The sequence below is a fragment of the Syzygium oleosum genome, unplaced genomic scaffold (genome assembly GCF_021117445.2).
Source record: "Syzygium oleosum isolate NSW1041296 unplaced genomic scaffold, Sole_v2.1 Sole_v2.08, whole genome shotgun sequence".
Taxonomy (NCBI): domain Eukaryota; kingdom Viridiplantae; phylum Streptophyta; class Magnoliopsida; order Myrtales; family Myrtaceae; genus Syzygium; species Syzygium oleosum.
In genome coordinates, this window is record NW_026607492.1 from 3,435,883 (window position 1) to 3,457,054 (window position 21,172).

The 21,172-nt window shown below is 41.2% G+C and overlaps 3 protein-coding genes and 1 pseudogene across 4 annotated transcripts; 2 read left to right on the top strand and 2 right to left on the bottom strand.

Moving 5' to 3' along the window:
* Nucleotides 1–653: 653 nt before the first annotated feature.
* LOC115683834 (SPX domain-containing protein 4) lies at nt 654–3,890 on the top strand. Its single transcript, XM_030608473.2, has 3 exons — nt 654–1,095; nt 2,705–2,870; nt 3,057–3,890. The coding sequence occupies exons 1-3, from the start codon at nt 739–741 to the stop codon at nt 3,542–3,544; spliced, it is 1,011 nt and encodes a 336-aa protein (XP_030464333.1). The 5' UTR covers nt 654–738; the 3' UTR covers nt 3,545–3,890.
* Nucleotides 3,891–4,436: 546 nt separating this feature from the next.
* On the bottom strand, nt 4,437–9,883 carry LOC115683828 (phosphate transporter PHO1 homolog 9). Its single transcript, XM_030608460.2, has 13 exons — nt 8,646–9,883; nt 7,885–8,227; nt 7,748–7,796; nt 7,594–7,665; nt 7,372–7,501; nt 7,061–7,181; nt 6,698–6,956; nt 6,468–6,572; nt 6,338–6,382; nt 5,744–5,893; nt 5,304–5,582; nt 5,009–5,148; nt 4,437–4,751 (listed from the first exon to the last, which is right to left on the bottom strand). The coding sequence occupies exons 1-13, from the start codon at nt 9,229–9,231 to the stop codon at nt 4,673–4,675; spliced, it is 2,358 nt and encodes a 785-aa protein (XP_030464320.1). The 5' UTR covers nt 9,232–9,883; the 3' UTR covers nt 4,437–4,672.
* A 1,879-nt stretch (nt 9,884–11,762) lies between these two features.
* LOC115683844 (transmembrane emp24 domain-containing protein p24delta9-like) lies at nt 11,763–13,461 on the top strand. Of its 2 annotated transcripts, XM_056313773.1 has the most exons (5): nt 11,763–12,082; nt 12,252–12,303; nt 12,394–12,461; nt 12,616–12,692; nt 13,086–13,461. In XM_056313773.1, exons 1-5 carry the CDS (start codon nt 11,873–11,875, stop codon nt 13,228–13,230), a joined length of 552 nt encoding a protein of 183 aa, XP_056169748.1. In that variant the 5' UTR covers nt 11,763–11,872; the 3' UTR covers nt 13,231–13,461. The 2 variants fall into 2 exon arrangements, with proteins under 2 accessions (XP_056169748.1, XP_030464343.2); XM_030608483.2 differs by having other exon boundaries at nt 12,252–12,461.
* Nucleotides 13,462–14,834: 1,373 nt separating this feature from the next.
* Nucleotides 14,835–20,434, bottom strand: LOC115683854 (phosphate transporter PHO1 homolog 9-like; annotated as a pseudogene).
* Between the last annotated feature and the right edge of the window lie 738 nt (nt 20,435–21,172).

Here is a 21,172-nt window from a genome sequence, read left to right on the forward strand (position 1 = left end):
GTTTCACACGGGTTGGACTGGACCGAGCCTCATGTATTTAGCTTGGCTCAGGGCGGCGGTTTTACCCATTTGATAAGAGTCATGGAAGTAGCATGAGGCGATGGAATGTGGTTTTCCGACGAGCGGAACTCTGCCGTGAGCGACGAATTGGATCAAAGTGTCCCCTTATCGCGATGACACCAGATTCCCCAAACGGTGTAGGCGAGAACAGTGGTTCCGGTGTTGGGTGGAGGATATATATATAGGGTGTGTTTTTTTCACAACGATATGAAAAATATTTTCGTAAATATTTCTTATTGGCGTCACTCTGTGAATTTGCGAATCTGTTATTACAATTTTAGCATTGCTTCGCCAAAAAGAAATACACGAGAATGTGCTTGCTTCACGAAAAAAAAAATAACGTGAAAAATATTTTCATAAAAATAATTATTTATTACGCTTAAAATAATTAGTCAGCAATCATAACCCCACCCTATCTTCTAGCTTCGAATATATCGAGCTTTGCATCCCCATCCACATATTCTTATCAGCACATTCGGTAGATTCCATTCTCTCTCTCTCTCTCCCTCTGTCTCTCCGCAAGCGTTATTCTAACTCCGCCTCTTTCCATTCTGTTTCACTTTAAGACAGAGAAACTCTCAAAAGCCAGAGAGAGAGAGAGCCTCATCTTCTTCCGTCCTTCCCAATACCCCCCCAGAGAATCGTCCATACCCATCTCTGGCCGTCCGTTTTTTCCTTATGAAATTTGGGAAGGAGTTCACGACCCATCTGGAGGAGACCCTGCCGGCGTGGAGGGACAAGTTCCTCTGCTACAAGCCCCTCAAGAAGCTCCTCAAGCGCTTCCCCCCCTCCTCCTCCGCCGCCGCCGCCGATGACTCCCTCCCTCCCCACCTCGACCTCGCCCCCGACCCGAACCCGAACCGAGGGGGGCCCGATCCGGGCGATGATGTCGGGCGCGAGGGCGGCGGCAACGACGCCGTGGGCGGGGCCCTGGTGGACCTGCAGGAATGGTTCGTCAGCATCTTGAACGAAGAGCTCGACAAGTTCAATGATTTCTACGTCGACAAGGAGGAAGAGTTCGTCATCCGTTTTCAGGTATGCCAATCATTCTTCCCCCCGCCCCGCCCACTTTTTCCTTTTGATGTCATGCGCGCGGCTTGTGATTTTCTGTGGGAATTTCTGCTCGTGACTTGCGGTTTCGTAGTTCTCGTGTTGAATTGTGGATACGGTTCTGTTATTTTATATTGGGTCGAATGCGATTTTGGCCTGGAGAACTCCATGCTGCAATGAATGGACAATTCGGGGTTGGAATCTTCCGGTGATCACCGTGAATTAATGCACCGTCGGGTCGTCGATTCTCAAGCTTCTTAATTTGACTTGAAGCTAGTGGTGGAATTGCTCGTGAAATAGTTCGTGTGATGCTTGAAGTTGCATTGAAGAAGGGGATTGGGAAGTCAAGAAATTGTTATTGTTTTGAGCGAGTCGCAAAGTTCAGTGTCATCTTAAGAGCCTAGATTTTACTCCTAAAGAGTGATTGGGTTGGGCTCTGTAGTCACATTTAGTCACTATTCCAGTGTATGGTTCTTAGTAAGAACCGGAGAAGTGATTGATTTTGTCTCCATAGCAAACTCTAGCAACAAGGAGTTAGGGTGGGAATTTGTTGATTTCGTGAAAGGTTGTCGAAATGCCTTTACTGCATTTTCGCTCGACAACCGAATTTTGCTGTCTTCATTGTGGGTGTCCACACACTTATGTATGCTCCTGGATTGTTACTTCTTCCTCTTACATAATGATGAGTTCAATATGGTGAGGTTGCAGGGCATGTGAGCTGGAGAGAGCGTACTCCAAGAGTACTGAATATATTCTATGCAGCCTACAACCCAAAGAGAGTGTCAAATTCTTAACCAGATTTTACAACTTGCTTTTGCTTGTCTTGGCAGATCACTGGCTTAAGTGACAAAACATCTTAATCAAAAAGCTTCTTTTGAAGGGGTATCGTCCATCACTGTAGAAAGAGCTGATTTAGGAAGTTTTGTTTGGCTCTTAATTTGGAGAATCTACAGTTTTAAATCAAGTAATTCAAATCATCGTTGAAAGAGCAAGAGAGTGGTGGCCTTCCTTGCCCTCATTATCTCTGATTAATGTGGCCCTACTATTTAGAAACAGATTGTTCACTAGGGTCAAATTGTAGTCATCGGACCTATTGTAATCTACATGCTGTGTCATGCTTGCTTTTTCCTGACCTTGGCTTTGCATCACTGCTTTCTGCTAGCTAAGCATTTTCTTTTGATTTTATGCAATTTAACTTGTGCTAGTGTCGTACGGAGAAGTATCATGGCTGTCATCGCTGATTCCTGCTTGTTATCTCCTGGCTGGTGTTGCATATCTAATTTGGTTCTCAAGGTCATCTGTTTAAAGCTTTTTTAAGTGCAAATGAACATTTTGATGGGGGGGACCTATGAAGTATGATAATTTTTCTCTTCTTTCGTGTTAGCGCGATCATTTTTACTTTTTGACTTTTATATGGACATTGGTATCAAGTGTCGGGCCATGCTGAAATTGTTATGGTATTGTTGGAAAAATGAGTTGTCAGTGTTGAAACTTTGTAATTGATATGATTGTGCCACTTGATGCCTCTTCAAGGAAGCATTGATCACTTGTTCATTTTTGGGATTTTATTTTCCTTTTTGTTGCCTTACTGCAGGAATTGAAGGAAAGGATAGAGCAAGTTAAAGAAAAAAGTAGCAAAGCTGGCACCTCTACATCAAAAAGTGAGTTTAGTGAACAGATGATGGAAATCCGCAAGGACTTTGTCACAATCCATGGGGAGATGGTGCTTCTTAAAAATTACAGCTCCCTTAATTTTGCAGGTACCTTGGCTTCTTATTTTGGATTTTCATTTCTAAATCTCTTTTGAAATTTCACCTGCCAATGAAGGACACTTTCTTAAATGACAAAATGGTGCTTCCTCTAGCTTGTAAAATCTTTTGCAAATAAAAAAAAATCATTATCTTTCGTTCTATCAAGTAAAAAAATCATTCCCTTTGTTTTTGTAGGCCTTGTTAAGATCTTGAAGAAATATGACAAAAGAACAGGAGGCGTATTGCGTCTGCCATACACTCAGCTTGCTCTCGATCAACCCTTTTTTACAACGGAATCACTCACGAGGCTAGTACGGGAATGTGAAGAGAATCTTGAACTCCTCTTCCCTCTGGAAGCGGAAGTTATTGAATCAAGCCCAGCCACTGGCAACCCATCAAACCAACCAATGAATGACACTACTGATGTCCCGACAGAGCCATCCTTGACACTTGGGGAGGAAACCATGGACATTTACCGGAGCACCCTTGCTGCAATGAGAACGATTCAAGGCCTCAAGAGGGCGAGCTCTACCTACAATCCACTATCCATGTCATCCTTCTATATGAGACATGATGATGAAAGTAATGGCGCTGTGACCTCCGAAGACTCGGCCTCGAATTCCCCTTGCACGGTGCAGAATGGGGAGGACACTGATCGGGAGGACGCAGATGGGTCCCTCTAATCCAGTGAAGTTAATTTTATTTGATTTCGGAGAACTAATGGAGTTGAATAATCGCGCTAATGTGAGCAGCGTGAAGACACTAACTGCAATCAATGCGAGCGAATGACAAGGCACTGTACAGCCCATAGGCACAGCTTCTGCAGTTGATGTAATTGAGCTTCTTCAAGTACACTTTCTGGAGGGTTTGCTCTTGGTATAAGCCATGGGAAGTTTGCTTTGCATTAAATGTGGCTTGTGTTCTTGAAAATTTTAAGCATAGGAAGTGTCGAGCCTTTGATTAGTCGACCGGTAAGCTTGTAATTTTGTTTTGCTCATCAGGTAAATCAAGAAGTTTAGTTGCTGAGAAGTGAGAACTGCGGTATCCATCTCCCCGCTCGACTTCTCGCATCTCCTTTTTCATTTCTTGGTGGTGTTCTCTGTTCCCTTTTCTTGTTTTTTTTTTTTTCATGAAATCCCTGTATTTTCTTCCTGGGAATGCGAGATGGGGAAAGCGAAACCGGGTGTGTTTGATATGAAAGAACCCGGATTAGCTGCTGTCCAGTTAGCAGCCAATGCCTGCTGCTGCCCGGGCATGTCGATGTCGTTGGATAAACTCTCTGTCACCAGCTTTGGTTCTGCACGTCCTTCATGTGCCATAGAGAAGAAGTGCATTCTTGGTTTTCACCTCTTTTTCCATTTTTCTTCTCTCTCCTCTCGGTTTCAGTCTATTCTGGTAAGTTACGTCAATTGTGCAAGGCGGGAGACCTAAATGATTGATTTTTCCATTCTATAACGCTACTTTCAAATTTCTGTGAATTTGATCGAGCAATTGTAATACGGGTGCGTAATCTGTTTGAATCGAACTCCAAGTTTTGTTGCATTAGTAGGTGTTGGGCCGCATGTAAGTGTTGGGTCGAAGCAATCAAATACTCTATGATAAATTTTCTCACTTTTGTTGATGTACAAACTTCATGTCCTTGGGTTCTTTGCTCGGACCTATTATCCTTCTTCAGTCACTGACAAGCTTTGTACATGGAAAAAATTGGTGAAAGAACTGCAACAAAGTAATGGTTTTTCAATTCGCCAGGAGTAATGGACATACTCGCTTCGTTCTTCGATCCCGACGCCGTTTCAAGCGCCCTCGTCGTCTTAGTCTTGGTTGAAAGGAAGGGGTACCGACTTGAAGGCCCGGTACTTGCCGACATTATTCAAGTGCTCATTTTCCAACCTGGGGAATTTTAAGGAAGAGGGAATCACTGTTTCATTACTTATGTACGAATGCAAAATTCCTAAAATCTCGACGTGCAGGGGGCCGAAATGGAAGTCTGCAAAAATGGTGTGAACAATATTCACCCGAGGATGAATACTGATGTGTTATTCACTGCACATTGACCGGCAGTGTCAATAAGCAATGAGCAGGCGTGTCAATGTATTCTTCTGCTTCAAAGTACAAAGGCAAGAGTGGGGAAAAAGAATATGGCATACCTGAAAAAATTCCAAATTCCACGGCGGATTATTTCTAAGCTAGCGATGACCGCAATCAAGGCTCTTCTATGTAGGAAAGGCGCCTCTCTGAAGCCTAAGATGTTCTGCATCCATGCAAGTCTCAGTATGACATTTAGTACCTGCATTTGCACATAAGTTGAGCAGAGTTGGTCCATGAAGCACGTTGTCTGTAGCGGAAAAAACAAGAAAGGCAAAGAGCTTCTAGCATTCCGCCTTCAACTTTTCTGCATAAACATTACAAAAGTTGCGCGGCACAAAATGCGCATTTGCTTACCATGGCTACGAAGTAAACGCTTCTGTTTTGAATTGCGAGTTTATCTCTCAGCCAGGAGTTCTTGGCGTTTCGCCTCAGGAGGCCCCAGTCAATGACAAGATCCCAATACGTGTTGATGACCATTGCAACCCCCGAGGTGGTCCCAGCGATGATCTTCCACGTGAACCCCCTTCTCAATTCATGACCGGTTCTCGCAACAACCGCAACGATGGTTGAAAAGTACTTCAGGCCGTTGACCCCATGCATTGTGTCTCTATCGTCGTACAGGCGCCGAAGGCACTAAAAACATAGGAATGTCATGAGACGAATACTATATCAAAACGCAAAGTGGAAAATTTTCAAAGGAAACGAGACAAGATGCTAAAAGCAGTTCTTCAAAGAGGCTTCATCGACAAATTTTTATGAGAACCTGAAACAAACCAAGTTTCCATGCGGGTTACCTGAAGACAACGCAGCCAATATGGAATAACTGCGACGATGAAGTAAAACACTTCAAAGAGTTTGCTTTCTTCAAACTTGTGTGTTCTTCTTTTGAAGTTTCCCCAACCATAGTAACAGATATAAAACTCCAGATTTCTGAAGGCCTGAACCTGAAAGTTAGTTGCAACAGGTACAAGTCACATGCAAGGAAAACCTCGGTTCAAAGATCACCATAAGAATGACGGTGTAATGAGCTAATTCAGTTTTGTTTGTTCAGATGACCTTCACCCAGGATCTAACAGAACACGGTCACTCGATGTTGTTTTAGAAGAGAAACATGACCCGTAAATCATGAGAAAGGATTTTGCTGAAGTAGGCAATGAGCAATTTTCAGAATCCTGGTATAGACGTTGATTAATATGTCAAGAAGATCAGACTAGTGAACAACATGTCAAAAACAGAACATGCAATTATTCTTTGATATGGTGTTAGGTGGTTCACAAAATTTGGTTATAGGCTTTACACCAACGCGAGCTGAAACCACTTTGAAATACAGTTAACCGCTAGTAATGTAGAACTTTGTCACAAGAAATATGAGTACTGCAAGAGCAAACCTGGCTGGTAAGTTGATCTGCCAAGAAGAAATCAGGTAGTGATTCCTGCAACATCGATATAGAGAAATGAGTATCACCTCGTACTTCATGAAGGTTATATGTCGGGTTTGTCTTAAATCAGTGTGGTTACCTTGTAAAATGGAGCACATATACAACGAAAGGCACACTGAATCAGGAAGAAGCGGCTCGAACGGTATATGATGTTGAAAGGGCAGAATGTTATGCAAATCACAACCTGTCAAATGGAGTACTTAAGTCTCGTTAATTACCAAATTAAGACTTCTCCTACTAACAAATTTTCCACTTTCAAATGCATAAGTATCAACATTGAATGATTGGAGCAATTTCGTTCAATCTTACCCCGACCAACCCGAGGGGAACTAATTCTGTCAATGCCTTATAGCTTTCCGTTCTTGGGTCCATGTCCATATCAAGATTAGACAGAACGCCGGCCAACATTAAAACTGAGAGCCCAGAGCTAAGAAGGAGGACTTCCCGATAACCCAGTTCTGTCCCTTTTTTGAATCCAAATATAAAGGGATAATTGATCCGATAGCGCCTCCAGAAGTATATGTTTGCAGCGTACATCACCATATGCAAGATAATGAATCCGAACAAGCTGCAGAAAGAAGGTATTCCGAAATGATTCATCGATCCATTTAACACCTTTCTAAATTTCCCAGTTCAAATGGTAATGAACTTGAAAGAGACATTTTAACTTGCCTATAAAGGGGAAACATAGTATTCATGTACTGGTCGCGCCCGGGACTTTTTAGGAGATCCCTTGCATGTAGAGCCACTATAATGCCCACTATAAGAGCCACTGTGCATCCAGTAAAGCAACCTACAAGCACCAGATTAACAGAAAAATGTACCCAGAGGGACATAACTGATAAGAACTTAGGTAGAAAGAGGCAGTCACGGTCTCACAAATCGAAAGAGCTTATTAGCCTTGTCTCGCACGTTCTGAGAAAGAAAGTATAGGATGGATCATTAGTTGGAACTAACGAGGTTTTTTCTTGTAGAATGTTTACCTAGAAAGAATGTAATTCTATGCTTCTCTCTCTTAGCTTTGGGTCTTAGGGTTCTCATCCCTTTACGGCGGTTTCCATAAGCAAAATGCTTAATATATGCAGCTTCAACTCTTTCCATAAGCCTTGAAACCTGGGGTTCAAAAGATGATCCAAAGTGTATTTGTTACTGAGAAGGGTGTCAATATCCACAAAAAATTTAGTATCTCAGTCGCTAGTTATAACCTCATTAGAGCTGCCGAGATACGAATCATCCACCATCTTTAAGTAAGACCGTGAAGCATTGCGATGAGTGATCTGCATAATTTGATATTAGAATAGCATAGCTGAGCATCGAAAGACCTTGAAGAAGATAGCTCCAATGATAAAGTTAATGTACCTTGTCGTACTTCTTCATTATTTTGGAGAATGCCAGTTGATTCAAGAAGCTGTTAGGTTAACTGGCTTGTCATTATACTGAGAAAAGGAATACAGATGATACTGGATTATGCTTAAATTGGCGAAGCATGGCCTTACCAGTAGCTCTTTATAAGTTGAAGCTTTTGGTAGAATTCCCTAAAAGCTCTCATCATCAATTCCTCTGCTTTCCTCAGCTCTGCCTTGGTGGACGACACATCCGAGTTTAAACTCATCAGGATTTCTTTAGCAGCTAATACTGGACTTTGAGGTTGGACAGTGATATGTACATGATCTGTGATACTAATCGGAGCTGGTCTGCAGTTAGAGCTATTGGCATTTCTGCTGTTGGCCGTATGATCCGTATCTGCTGCTTTCGCGGTGCCATCATCTCTATCTTCTGGTTTATCGATTTCCTCACTAGTCATCTCAACTTCTTGGATGACACTCATTTGTGTCCATTCTAGACAAAAACAGAACGAATTATGAAATTGTTAGATTGAGAATTTCATCACAAGCCTGAAAGGGGAATTCACGTTAAGTCCTCCAATTTGCAAGGTTGAACCTCTTACACTAAGATCACATAATTGCAGAAGCTAAATGTGAAATATGGTCATCTAGATGCCATACTAATTTTTTTTCAGAATTTTTGCCACGGGCAAAGATTCAAACAGATTCAATTCTCTGATACTTGCACTGCAGCTTTCCAAAAATTTTCACCCGAAGAAAACGAATTTGGAGCACCAGTTTTCTGGAGGCAAACTTAAAGAAATACAGAAATCCAGACTGGCATTTGTGCTACTTGGTAGGTGAACTGACATAAAGAAGTTTCATACCAGGACAAGAAAAGCAGCAGAAACTTAATGTGCACACCACCTTACCTGATCTTGTACCGTTAACAGAAACGGAGGCTGGGGATGGCGAGATACCAACAGAAGCGATGCTAGTGTTGGTCCCCGATAATCCCATGACCGGTTTCTCGACCCTGATGCGAAGAGTGATCAATCCATTCATCTGCTTGCTCAGTTCATCTGCCTCGGCCACCACTTCCTCTACCTTCTTCTTATAAAAGCCCAGGACTTTGTTGAACTGGTCATCCAACCTCCTGAAGAACAAGAGCTCATATTCGCCTCCGTTGTCGGATGACCTCAGAAACATGGTCTGGTACCTCCTGGGATCCAATCCCACCTCTTGAACAGCACTGACTAGTATCACTTCTTCGTCTTCACTACTTTTCCTGGGAGACCGTGTGTACCGACTTGTTAGCCCGCTGAATGCTCGGTAGAGCGATCCCCTTCTCTTTAAAGGGCCCTGCGAGGTGGTCGTTGATGCTCCCGGGGATGGCTGGGAATTCAGCTGTCGATGGCGCAAGGCGTCCTTCAAGATCGACTTGAGAAAGTTGTAATCCATGTAGGCATCTTGCCATTCTTGCACCATTTGGGACACAAACTCTTTCCCAAACTTCATCTTATGCTTATAATACAAATGTTGCTTCCCAGTGTACTGCTTCTTCAGCCGAACATGAATGAAACTGCAAGAAGTTGTTGAACTGCAAAGTACTGATGAAGGGAAATTGCTCTTGGCCCCTTCTTATATATGGAGAGGCTAGGCAAGACTCAAGAATGGAGAACATGAGACAAGATCAACGTGTGAGAACAAGAACAAGTCTCTCAGAAGAATAATATGGGATTGGAAAAGATCGCCTGTCTTTGGATGTTTCTTCTCATGCCTCAACTATCATTTCAATTTAACGGTTCCACTAACACATATATGATGAATAGTCAGAGAGAGAGAGAGAGAGAGAGAGTTGGTGCGGAGTTAATTGCGAATGTTACCTGTGTGTCCCTACACGACAGTCACGGCAGAGAATAATTTGAGATAAAAAAGTAGTTCCTAACAATGAACACTCACAATTGTGTTTTAATATGATGTTCTCCACTTTCATCGTCCTTTGTATCTCATTTTCCTCTACTTTTACTTTCCCGGTTCGAGCGGCTCAGCCTCTAAGAACATCGCACAACCCAGATTCGAACTCTGAGATCTTAAGCTTGCTGTTAACTTCAGTAACAACAACCACCATTTGAGGACAAACTTGGGCCTTGGATAAAAAAAAAAACGACCCGCTTTCGATACTAGTTCTTATCTTACCATGATATTGGATATTATTAAATAGCATGGCCTGCGTGTCACTTTCTGGTCCCATGCATCGACCACACCCGCGCGCCCCCCCCCCCCCCCCCCCCCCACATCGCTGGAAGAATTGCGTCGACAAAAGCCATTAGTTGCTACCGGAAAGATGGAATCGTTGTCGCACTCATGAATACTTTTCTTCGTCTGGGGCCAATCTCTGTCTTCTGAACCTTTCAATTTCTGCTGCCTGTGTTGTGCCTAGCGACATCGGAGGTCATGACCCACCACGGCCACCGCCTTCCGGTGTTAGCCCCCAAACGCGAAGTTCTTTGTCCACCGTCGCACCACGCATTAGTGAAGTTAGAGGTGGCAAAATGGGTCATGGACTCAGTATTTTAACTCGTTTTAGTCAAACGTAAGAATGCGGAAGAGAGAAAATAAGGAATTTATGTATATTTCAATATATGGAAAAGACTACATGGAGAGTCTATTTATAGGTTTTATGAGATGACTATCTAAGACGAAACACGATATTAAATATAATCAATCATGGATATGCACTACCAAATGAGATATATGCATAATCCTAAAAGATATGCAAAATGAGGTAAATATCCTAATATCACTAACGGTTTTAATGGCTCGGGTGACATATGCATTGCCATAACTTTAAAATGTGGATTGGAATGGGCCTGATAAAACCAACCTGGGGTTCCAGTGGGTATGAAAAATCAAGCCTGATACTTTTGGATTTGAAACTAAGTTGAAGAGAGCAACTGAATGTAGAGATATGTGTTTCCATATTTCATAGTGATGATGTCTGTTACTTAATTTTTTATTTGCAATGGTATATGTTAATTTTTTTTGTTCTTCAGTATGCTATTTTCCATATTCAAGGGAAAAATTTGTTAAGAATTGGAGCTTGGATCTGATCAGGTATACTTTGGGTCTGGTACGGGTCGAGATGGGTATGAGTCAATAAAATTGTAGTACATGAATATATGTTAACATGGGTTAAATTGGTCAATTTGGATTGGACCCAATTTCAACCTATTCAAACCCAACTCAATCCATCCATTTGAAAAGCTTACACGGAGGAAATTGCTTGTCACTCGAGCAAGATCCACCACCTTCTGCCTCACCACCAACTCCACGCCTCGTCCGTAATCCGACCACCGAACCCATCCATGCAGGTGTTTTTTGTCCGTCAGCGCGACGCTCATCCATGTCTCCAAGTTGCTGCTATGCCACATGAAGTCCTAGTCCACAACTTGGCCCAAGTGCCCAAGCTCCCTCATCGACTCGACGAGCTAGTCTCTCGAGTCACCAATTTTTTAGAGACAACAATATTAGGAGAAAAAATTATAAGAATAATATTAGGTATGAGTTGGGATCAGGTCAAGTCAAGTATTGGTCGCTAAAATTATATTGCATAAAAATGCGTCAACATGGGTTATATAGGCCACGTTGGTTCGGATCATTTTTGACCCGACCTATCCATTTGCCTGGCCTAGAGTGCACCAATCTCACACAAATTTCAGAACGACTAGACCCAAAACAAATACTATTATAGTGCACCCAGAGTATCGTACAGACTTAAAACTTACAACATATCGTCATAGTTAAGTGTAAGAATCTCTTAACATGTCGGAGAATGGTTGTTCGACATTACAATGCGACGTCGTGATTAATCGCAAAAGCGATTAATATAAGCTATATGGTGCAATGGTACGCCTAAGGAACGAATGGATCAAATCGTGACAGTCATCCGTTGTATGTTGGTTCCCGAATTTCGCAAAACAACTAACAATAACAAGTAACAAACCCGCTAAGTTCTCTTACCACCTTCTGAAAAGGGGGAAGAAAACAGTAGATCTCGCATCTGAGTGAGTGTAGCTCACACACAACCAAAACGTTGTCACGTAAATCACCAATCACTGAACCAGAAGTAAGGAAAGAAGAGGAAGAGAACCACGAAATGCCGAGGTTTAACGCGGCGTCAAGAGTGGTGATGATGTTGATTTGTATGTGGAAGGTGGGGAACTGCATGCGGTTCGACCTCGAATCGGGCCGCTCCAAATGCATAACAGAGGACATCAAGATCAATGCCATGACTGTTGGCAAGTACTCCCTCGTCAATCCTAACGAAGGCTATCCAATCCCTGACGATTACAAGCTCACTGTCAAGGTACATGAGACAATACCCTTCAAGTAATTTTCGAGAAATTACTGTTTTTCGGAAATGATTTGGACAATACGGATGTGCACAACTCCCTGGCTTTTATTTGTTTGTCAATGAGGCATTGTTCAGAGGACTGATGAGATGATTGTTGAGCGGGGGTGTTTTGTGTTTGTAGGTGAACTCACCTCAGGGACACAACTATCATCACTCGGACCATGTCGACTCGGGTAACTTTGCATTCACAGCAGCTGAAGCAGGCGACTACTTGGCATGTTTCTATGTGCCCGATCTCAGGCCCCCGAGGACATTGGTGATAGATTTTGACTGGCGGACCGGCGTTGCCGCCAAGGACTGGTCTAGCGTTGCTAAGAAGGGTAACATCGAAGTAAAGATAAATACTCATTCTGCAAACTTCAGTTCAATGTTATTTACTGTTTTGTTGACTGACTAAGATTGTGTTCCCAATGATACGTTCATAATATACCGGCATTTGCTATATTGGTGGGTTAATCTGTCACTCTCTCCCCACTTTGGACTAGGCAATGGAAGTCGAGTTGAAGAAGCTGCTGGACAAGATCGCATCCATTCACGAGGAGATGTTTTATCTTCGCGAGAGGTATAATAATGCGAAGCCTTCACACAATAGAGCATGCTCAAATTGGTGACTGCTAGTTGTCTATACACTAGAGAATTAGACAGAACATATTCTGTTGGTTCCATCTTTACAGAATTGAAGCTCTTATTCGCGTTATATTTTCATGAAAACACAGCAAACTGCATTTAACTTCTTTCTTGTGCTAAATGGATGAAGTCACTGATTGCATCCGCTAAACTCTTGAGCACATTGAAAAAATCAATGTTCAATCTCAACATATACTGTTCATTTCATGGCATGGCATTCAGTACTTACTTAATACTTCGATATTCGACTATATCTCTATTGCCGCACCATGATGATCGGTACATGAAAGTAAAATCCCTCAATGTGCGTTCTGGTTGTGTTTTACAGGGAGGAAGAGATGCAAAAGCTTAACAGGTCGACCAACTCCAAGATGGGCACCTTCAGTTTCCTCTCACTCCTGATTTGCTTGTCTGTGGCTGGTCTGCAATTCTGGCATCTCAAGTCATTCTTTGAGAGGAAGAAGCTCCTTTAAGCCTCTAATTTTAGACTCGAAAACCTGTCATTTGAAGCGCTGTCATATGCTTTTATAGTTCTCATCATTTCATTCTGCATCTGCCTTATGCAGATGTGAACGGATTGATTCAACTTTCATTGATCATGCAGCCGGTCGGACTATGATGATTGATCTATAACAATGCTTGTAGCTTTTATATTTGTACGTCGATCATTCACTTCTATATGGAGTTAGAATAATTGCAGCCCACATGATATTATTAATGGTTTAATAATTATTTAAATGCTAGAAACGTATTGGCTATGAAAAATTGCAATTTTTATGAAGAAAGAATATGAGAAGTTGCCACTTATATGAAGAAAGAATATTCTATATGCTTTGATGGAGGCATCCATTGATAGCTTATAAAAGGAAGTCTGGTCCTCTCTCCACCTACACCGACAATGAAAGGTTATATTATATCCTCCATCAGATAAAATACATTAAGCAAAAATGGGTTAAGGGAGCGAAATAGGTTTCAACAATCGATTGGGGTTGTTGCCCTTCTCAAGGTTACTACTTTCTCAAGGTTATTGCTATGAATAAAGGTATGTGTTAATCTTCTTGTCATGAATAAATCATGAAGATCTAAGATTCTTCTTTTATGAATTTCCGCATTATCGATTACTTTATTGCTAATAGTTGGTATCATAGCATCGTTTAAGATCTCATGATTTTTCCGATTAATGAAATATATGGTTTCGTTAATGTTCTCCCAATAATGCTCTATATATATATATATATACAATATATATATACACATCAAATTGATTGATTCAAGTACTTGCTTAATGAAATTGCACGTAAATATCTATTTTGCTTTAGTGCTCTTAATGTATATATATTCCAGCACGTTAGTTGTTTTGCTATATGTATTCATATATTTTTATATGAATTGACATATATTCTTAAGGCATCATGATATATAATTTGATTCTCATAACTTTATGACAATTTTATCAAGAAAGTGATTAAATATTAATGTTTAGAGATAATCAAATTATGAAACAATTAATGTGTATTACAATTTAAAAATTCAATTATGAATGGTTTGTTAGTCACCAATGTGGCCAAACCTTGAATTTTGAAGTTGTATAATGTTTTATTCAATTAATTGATGCTATGGCTGAAGTTGATATGTTACATAAGTATATTGAAGTTAAGTTATTATAAGAACTTAGAGATTCACCCCAAAGGTAAAATCAATTTCTTATAATTCATGAACATAATAGTTGATAATTAATATCTCTTGTTAGATTTGTTTGTATATCCAAAGATAGCAAATAAATTTTAATGAGGTTTATTTATAATTACCAAATAAAAGTTATTAACATCATTATGGTTTAATGTATGGTTGTATATCGTAGGATCACCCAAAGGAGAACTATGTTACATATGTATTGTTTAATTTGAATATGATTATGTGATATTCTGAAAGCATTGATATATGAGTTTTTTCTTGTATATTTGCAGTATTAGTACATGTTTCTCTTCGTTCGCATGCATTGTTTGTTCCATTATTCAATTGAATGAATTTCTCTGTTGTGTTAACTGTGCAAAGGTGAGAGACCTAAATAATTGATTTTTCCATTCTATCACGCTACTTATGAACTTTTTTGAACTTGAACTAGCAATTCTGATACGTGTATATATAATCTGTTTCAATAGAACTTCAAGTTTTGTTGGGTTAGTAGATGTTGCAAGGAAACAGAATGAGTTTTCTATGAACACGAACTTTATCCAATGCTTCATGAGAATCGAGGTCCAAAAGCAACCCAGTGTTGGGTTGAAGCAATCAAATACTCCATTATGGTATTTTCTCACTTTTGTTGATGTGCATGATTCACGTCCTCGGGTGCTTTGCTCGACTTATTATCCTTCTAGTCGCTGAAATGCTTTGTACATGGCAAAATTTGGTGGAGGTGCTGCAACCAAGTCATATGCCAGGAGTACAAGACATTCCTTGTTCCATTCTTCAATCTCGAAGCTGTTTCGAGCACCCTTGTCGTTGTCGTCCTAGTCATGGTGGAATGGAAGGGGTACTGACTTGAAGGCCCGGTAGTTGCCGACATTATTCAAGTGCTCATTTTCCAACCTGGGCGATTTAGAGGAAAAAGGAATCACGGTTTCAGTGCTTATATAAGGAAAGCAGAATTCCTAAAATCTCGAGGTGCAGGGGACTGAAATGGAAGCCTGCAAAAATGGTATGAATAATGTTCACTTTAGGATGAACTCCAATGCGTTATTCACTGCTCATTAAGCAGCAGTGTTCAATCAGGTATGCTGATGGATTCTTCTGCTGCATGGTACAAAGGTTAGAGCAGGGAAAAAGAACTTGGCATACCTAAAAAAATTCCAAATCCCACAGCGGATGATTTCCAAGCTAGCGACGATCGCAATCAAGGCCATTCTATGTAGGAAAGGCGCTTCTCTGAAGCCTAAAATGTTCTGCATCCATGCATGTAACGACCCGGTCCGACGAGTGGGGGGAGTGTCACCGGGGCCGGTGGATTATGGCCTGAGCAAGGAGCGGCTTCTGGCAAGCTTCTAGGATGGCAAGGGGGGCATGTCTCTTGTCCCACATCGCCTAGGAGGGGAGTCCTGGGCTAGTTTATAATGCTTGGGGTTCTATATCTGTGTAATGCGTTTTAAAGCCGTGAGGGTCAGTGGACCCAAAACGGACAATATTACATAGTGTAGACCCGGGGTGTTACAATGCAAGTCTCAGAATGACTTTTAGTACCTGCAGTTGCACATAACTCAAGCAGGGTTGGTCCATGAGATATGCCCACTAGCGGCAAAACAAGAAAGTGTAGACATTATGAAAGTTGCGTCGCACATTGTGCGCATTTGCTTACCATGGCTACAAAGTAAATGCTTCTGTTTGGAATTGCGAGTTTATCTCTCAGCCAGGAGTTCTTGGCGTTTCGCCTCAGGAGGCCCCAATCGATGACGAGATCCCAGTACGTGTTGGCGACCGTTGCAACCCCTGAGCTGGCTGCTGCAATGATCTTCCACGTGACCCCTCTTCTCAAATCATGACCCGTTCTCATGACAACCGCAACGATGGTTGAAAAGTACTTCAGGCCGTTGAGCCCGTGCATTATGTCTCTCTTGTCATACAGGCGCCGGAGGCACTAAAAGCATCGGAACGTCACCAGAATGTTGAGAACCAACATGACAGAAGAAATAATTGTGATATTACATAGCTGAGAACCAACATGACAGAAGAAATAATTGTGATATTACATAGCAAAGAGGAAAATTCTCAAAGGAAACGAGACAAGACACTGCAAGCAGTTCTTTTTGAAGAGGCTTTGTCAATGGAGAATTTCATAAGATCTGAAACTAATTATGTCTTCATGTGAGTTTACCTGAAGAAAACGCATCCCATATGGAATAACTGCAACGATGAAGTAAAACGCTTCGTAGAGTTTGCTTTCATCACACTGGTTTGATCTTGTTCTGAAATCTCCCCAACCATAGTAACAGATATAAAACTCCAAATTTCTGAAGGTCTGAACCTGAAAAATATTTGCAACAGGTACAAGTTACATGCAAAGATATCTTGGTTCGAAGATTACCATAAGAAATTACCATACTTTTGTTTGTTCAGATGACCTTCACTCAGGATCTAACAGAACAGGGTCACTTGTTGTCTAGAAGAGAAACATGACCCATAAATGACGAGAAAGGATTTTGCTGAAGTAGGCAATGAGCAATTTTCAGAATACTGCTATAAATGTTAGGTCAAGAAGATCAGACCAGTGAAAAATATGTCAAAAACAAACCATGCACTTATTCTTTGATATGATGTTAGGTAATTCAGAAAATCTGGTCATAGGCTTTAGACCAACACAAGCCGAAACCACTTGGGAATATAGTAACAGCTAGTACTATAGAAGTTCGTCACAAGAATTATGAATACTGCAAGAACAAACCTGGCTGGTAAGTTGATCTGCCAAGAATAAATCAGGTAGTGTTACCTGCAACATCGACATAGTGAAATGAAATCACCCCATACTTCATGAAGTTTATGTATTTGTGTCTGGTTTGTCTTAAGTCAGTGTGCTTACCTTGTAAAATGGAGCACAAATACAATGAAAAGCACACTGAATCAAGACGAAGCGGCTCGATCAGTATATGATGTTGAAAGGGCAGAATGTTATGCAAATCAAAACCTGTCGAGTGGAGTCCTTCGTCTAATTAATTACCAAATTAAGCCTTCTCCTACTAACAAACTTTCCACCTTCAAATGCATAAGTATCGACATTGGATGACTGGAGCAATTTCATTCAATCTTACCACGACCAACCCGAGGGGAACTAACTCTGTCAATGCCTTGTAGCTTTTCGTATTTGGGTCCATATCCATATCAAGATTAGACAGAACCCCCGCCAACATTAAGACTGAGAGCCCGGAACTAAGAAGGAGGACTTCTCGATAACCCAGTTCTGTCCCTTTTTTGAATCCAAATATAAAGGGATAATTGATCCGATAGCGCCTCCAAAAGTATATGTTTGCGGCATACATCACCATATGCAAGATAATGAATCCGAACAAGCTGCAGAAAGAAGGTATTCCGAAATGATTCATCGATCCATTTAACTCAATATGCCATCCTATTGTCTCCCAATAAAGAAGATGTTTCAAAAGTTTCCATTGTTCAAATGGTAATGAACCTGAAAGAACCATTTTAACTCGCCTATAAAGGGGAAACATAGTATTCATGTACTGGTCGCGCCTGGGACTTTTTAGGAGATCTCTTGCATGTACAGCCACTATAATGCCCACTATAAGAGCCAATGAGCATCCAGTGAAGCAACCTACAAGCACCAGATAAACAGAAAAATGTACCTTGATATACATAACTGATAAGAACCCAGGTAGAAAGAGGCATTCACAGGCTCACAAATCGAAAGAGTTTATTAGCCTTGTCTCGCACTTACAGAGAGAGAAAGCATAGAATAGTTCATTATTTTAACTAATGACGTTTCTTCTTGTATATGTTTACCTAGAAAGAATGTAATTCTATGCTTCTCTCTCTTAGCTGTTGGTCTTAGGGTTCTCATCCCTTTACGGTGGTTTCCATTAGCAAAATGCTTAATAAATGCAGCTTCAACTCTGTCCATAAGCCTTGAAACCTGGGGTTCAAAAGATGATCCAAATTTTCTCTTATTGAGAAGGGTGTCAATATTGGGAAAAAGTACAGTATCTTAGTCGCTAGTTACAACCTCATCAGAGCTGCCGAGGTACGAATCATCCGCCATTTTTAAGTAAGACTTTGAAGCTTTGCAATGAGTGATCTGCATATTTGATATTAGTATAGCATAGTCGAGCATCAAAAGACCTAGAGGAAGATAGCTCAAATGATGAAGTAAGTGTACCTTGTCGTGCTTCTTCATAATTTTGGAGAATGCCAGTCGGTTCAAGAAGCTGTTAGGTTAACCGGCTTGTCATTATACTGAGAAACGAACACAGATGATCCTCAATTATGCTAAGATTGGTGAAGATTGGCCTTACCAATTGTTCTTTAGAAGTCTAAGCTTTTGGTAGAATTCCGTGAAAGCTCCAGTCATCAATTCCTCTGCTTTCCTCAGCTCTGCCTTGGTGAAAGACGTATCCAAGTTTGAACTCATCAGGATTCCATTAGCATTTGATACTGGACTTTGAGGTTGGACAGTGATCTTCACGTGATCCTTGTTACTAATTGGAGCTGGTCTAAAGTTAGAGCTATCGGCATTTCTTCTGTTGGTCTTATGATCCGCATCTGCAGCGTTCGCTGTACCATCATCTCTGTCTTCTGGTTAATTTTTTTCCTCACTAGTCATCTCAACTTCTTGGATAATACCCATTCGCGTCCATCCTAGACAGATAAAAGAACGAAATATGAAATTGTTAGACTCTGAATTTCTTCACAAGCTCAAAAGGAAGATTCATGCAAAGTCCCACAGTTTGCAACGTCAAACCATCTTACAGTAAAATCACATAATTGCAGAGAGTAAACTGCTGTCTAAATATGAGATATGGTCATCGAGATGCCATATTATTTTTTTTCCGGATTTTTGCCGCAGGCAAAGATTCAAAGAGATTCAATTCAATGATACTTGCACTGCAGCTTTCCAAAAAAATTCCCCGTATTCCTTCTTTTGGTTCACAGTAAATTTCCGATTATATTGACCGTGATCTGAAGAAGACGAATTTGCAGCACCAATTTGCTGGAGGCAAACTTCAAACATAAACAGAAATCCAGACTGGCATTTGTTCAGGGTGCCCTGATAAAGACAACTTGTTTTCTACTTGGTAGGTGAAGAGACAAAGAAGTTTCATAGCAGGACAAGGAAAGCAGAAAAAACTTAATGTGCACTATACATTACCTGATCTTGTACTGTTAACAGAAACTGAGGCTGGGGATGGCGAAATACCGATGGAAGCGATGCTAGTGTTGGTCCCCGGTATTGGTAATCCCATGACCGGTTTCTCGACCCTGATGCGAAGAGCAATCAATGCATTCATCTGCTTGCTCAGTTCGTCTGCCTCAACCACCACTTCCTCTACCTTCTTCTTACAAAAGCCAAGGACTTTGTTGAACTCATCATCCAGCCTCCTGAAGAACAAGAGCTCATACTCGCCTTCCTCGTCGGACGACCTCAGAAACATGGTCTGGTACCTCCCGTGATCCGATCCTTCCTCTTGAACAGCACTGACTAGTATCACTTCTTCGTCTTCACTACTTTTCCTGGGAGAATTCTGGGCGCACCGACTAGTTAGCCCGCTGAATACTCGGTAGAGTGACCCCCTTCTCTTTAAAGGGCCCTGCATGGTGGTCGTTGATGCTCTTGGGGATGGCTACGAATTCAGCTGTCGACGGCGCAAGACGTCCTTCAAGATCAACCTGAGAAAGTTATAATCCATGTACACGTCTTGCCATTCCGGCACCATTTGGGACACAAGCTCTTTCCCAAACTTCATCTTATGCTTAGAATTCAAATGTAGCTTCACACTGTACTGCTTCTTCAGAAACATGAATTAAACTGTATGAAGTTGTGAACTGCAAAGTATTGATGAAGGGAAATTGTTCTTGGCCCTTATTATATATGGAGAGGCCAGTGAAGACTCAAGAATGGAGAACATGAAACAAGAGTTATGTGTGAGAGCAAGAACAAGTCTCTCAGAAGAACAATATGGGATTGGAAAGGTGACCTTTCGTTGGATGTTTCTTCTCATGCCTTTACCGTAAACTTTATCTCATAGGTTCAACTAACACATATAATGAGGCTATCAATGATGTACAGTCAGACAGAGAGAGACATTCGAGTTTTTATAAGCGAAGTTGGTCCAGAGTTAATTGCGCACGTTACTCTGTGTGTTCCCACCCTATAATCACGGGGCCAATTACAGTATCAGATCAAAAGAAGTTCATAACAATATGAACACACTCACAAACGTGTCGTTGAATGCTGTTTGTTAGAGATATTTAGAATAATTATGATGATTTTCAATATCTCTTTTGATTGTGCGTATCTTGATTGATATATATTACGTTATAAAAATATCTCGTAAAGCCTATAAATAGGCAAATGTAGACTTCATCATTATATATCAAATTATATTGAAATTTCCCACAGTAGTCTCTTCTGCAATTCTCGTATCAAGTAGAGCCTGTCTTTTTTTTTTTTCAATAAAACCTAATATCCTCCTGCGGTCAACGTTGATTTCAACGTTATTTATCTCATCCTATGGCCAACGCGCTTTATTGCATAGCCTGCGGAGCCGCTTAGTCGAGTCAATTCCATGATGGTTGTGTTTTGATGCCAACCACAACGGCCGCATTACCTAATCGAGCGTTTCATGGAGGTGGCTTTTCTTTCGATGCCAGCCGCATTGGCTGCATCGCCCAGTAACTATTTTCCCAAGCCAG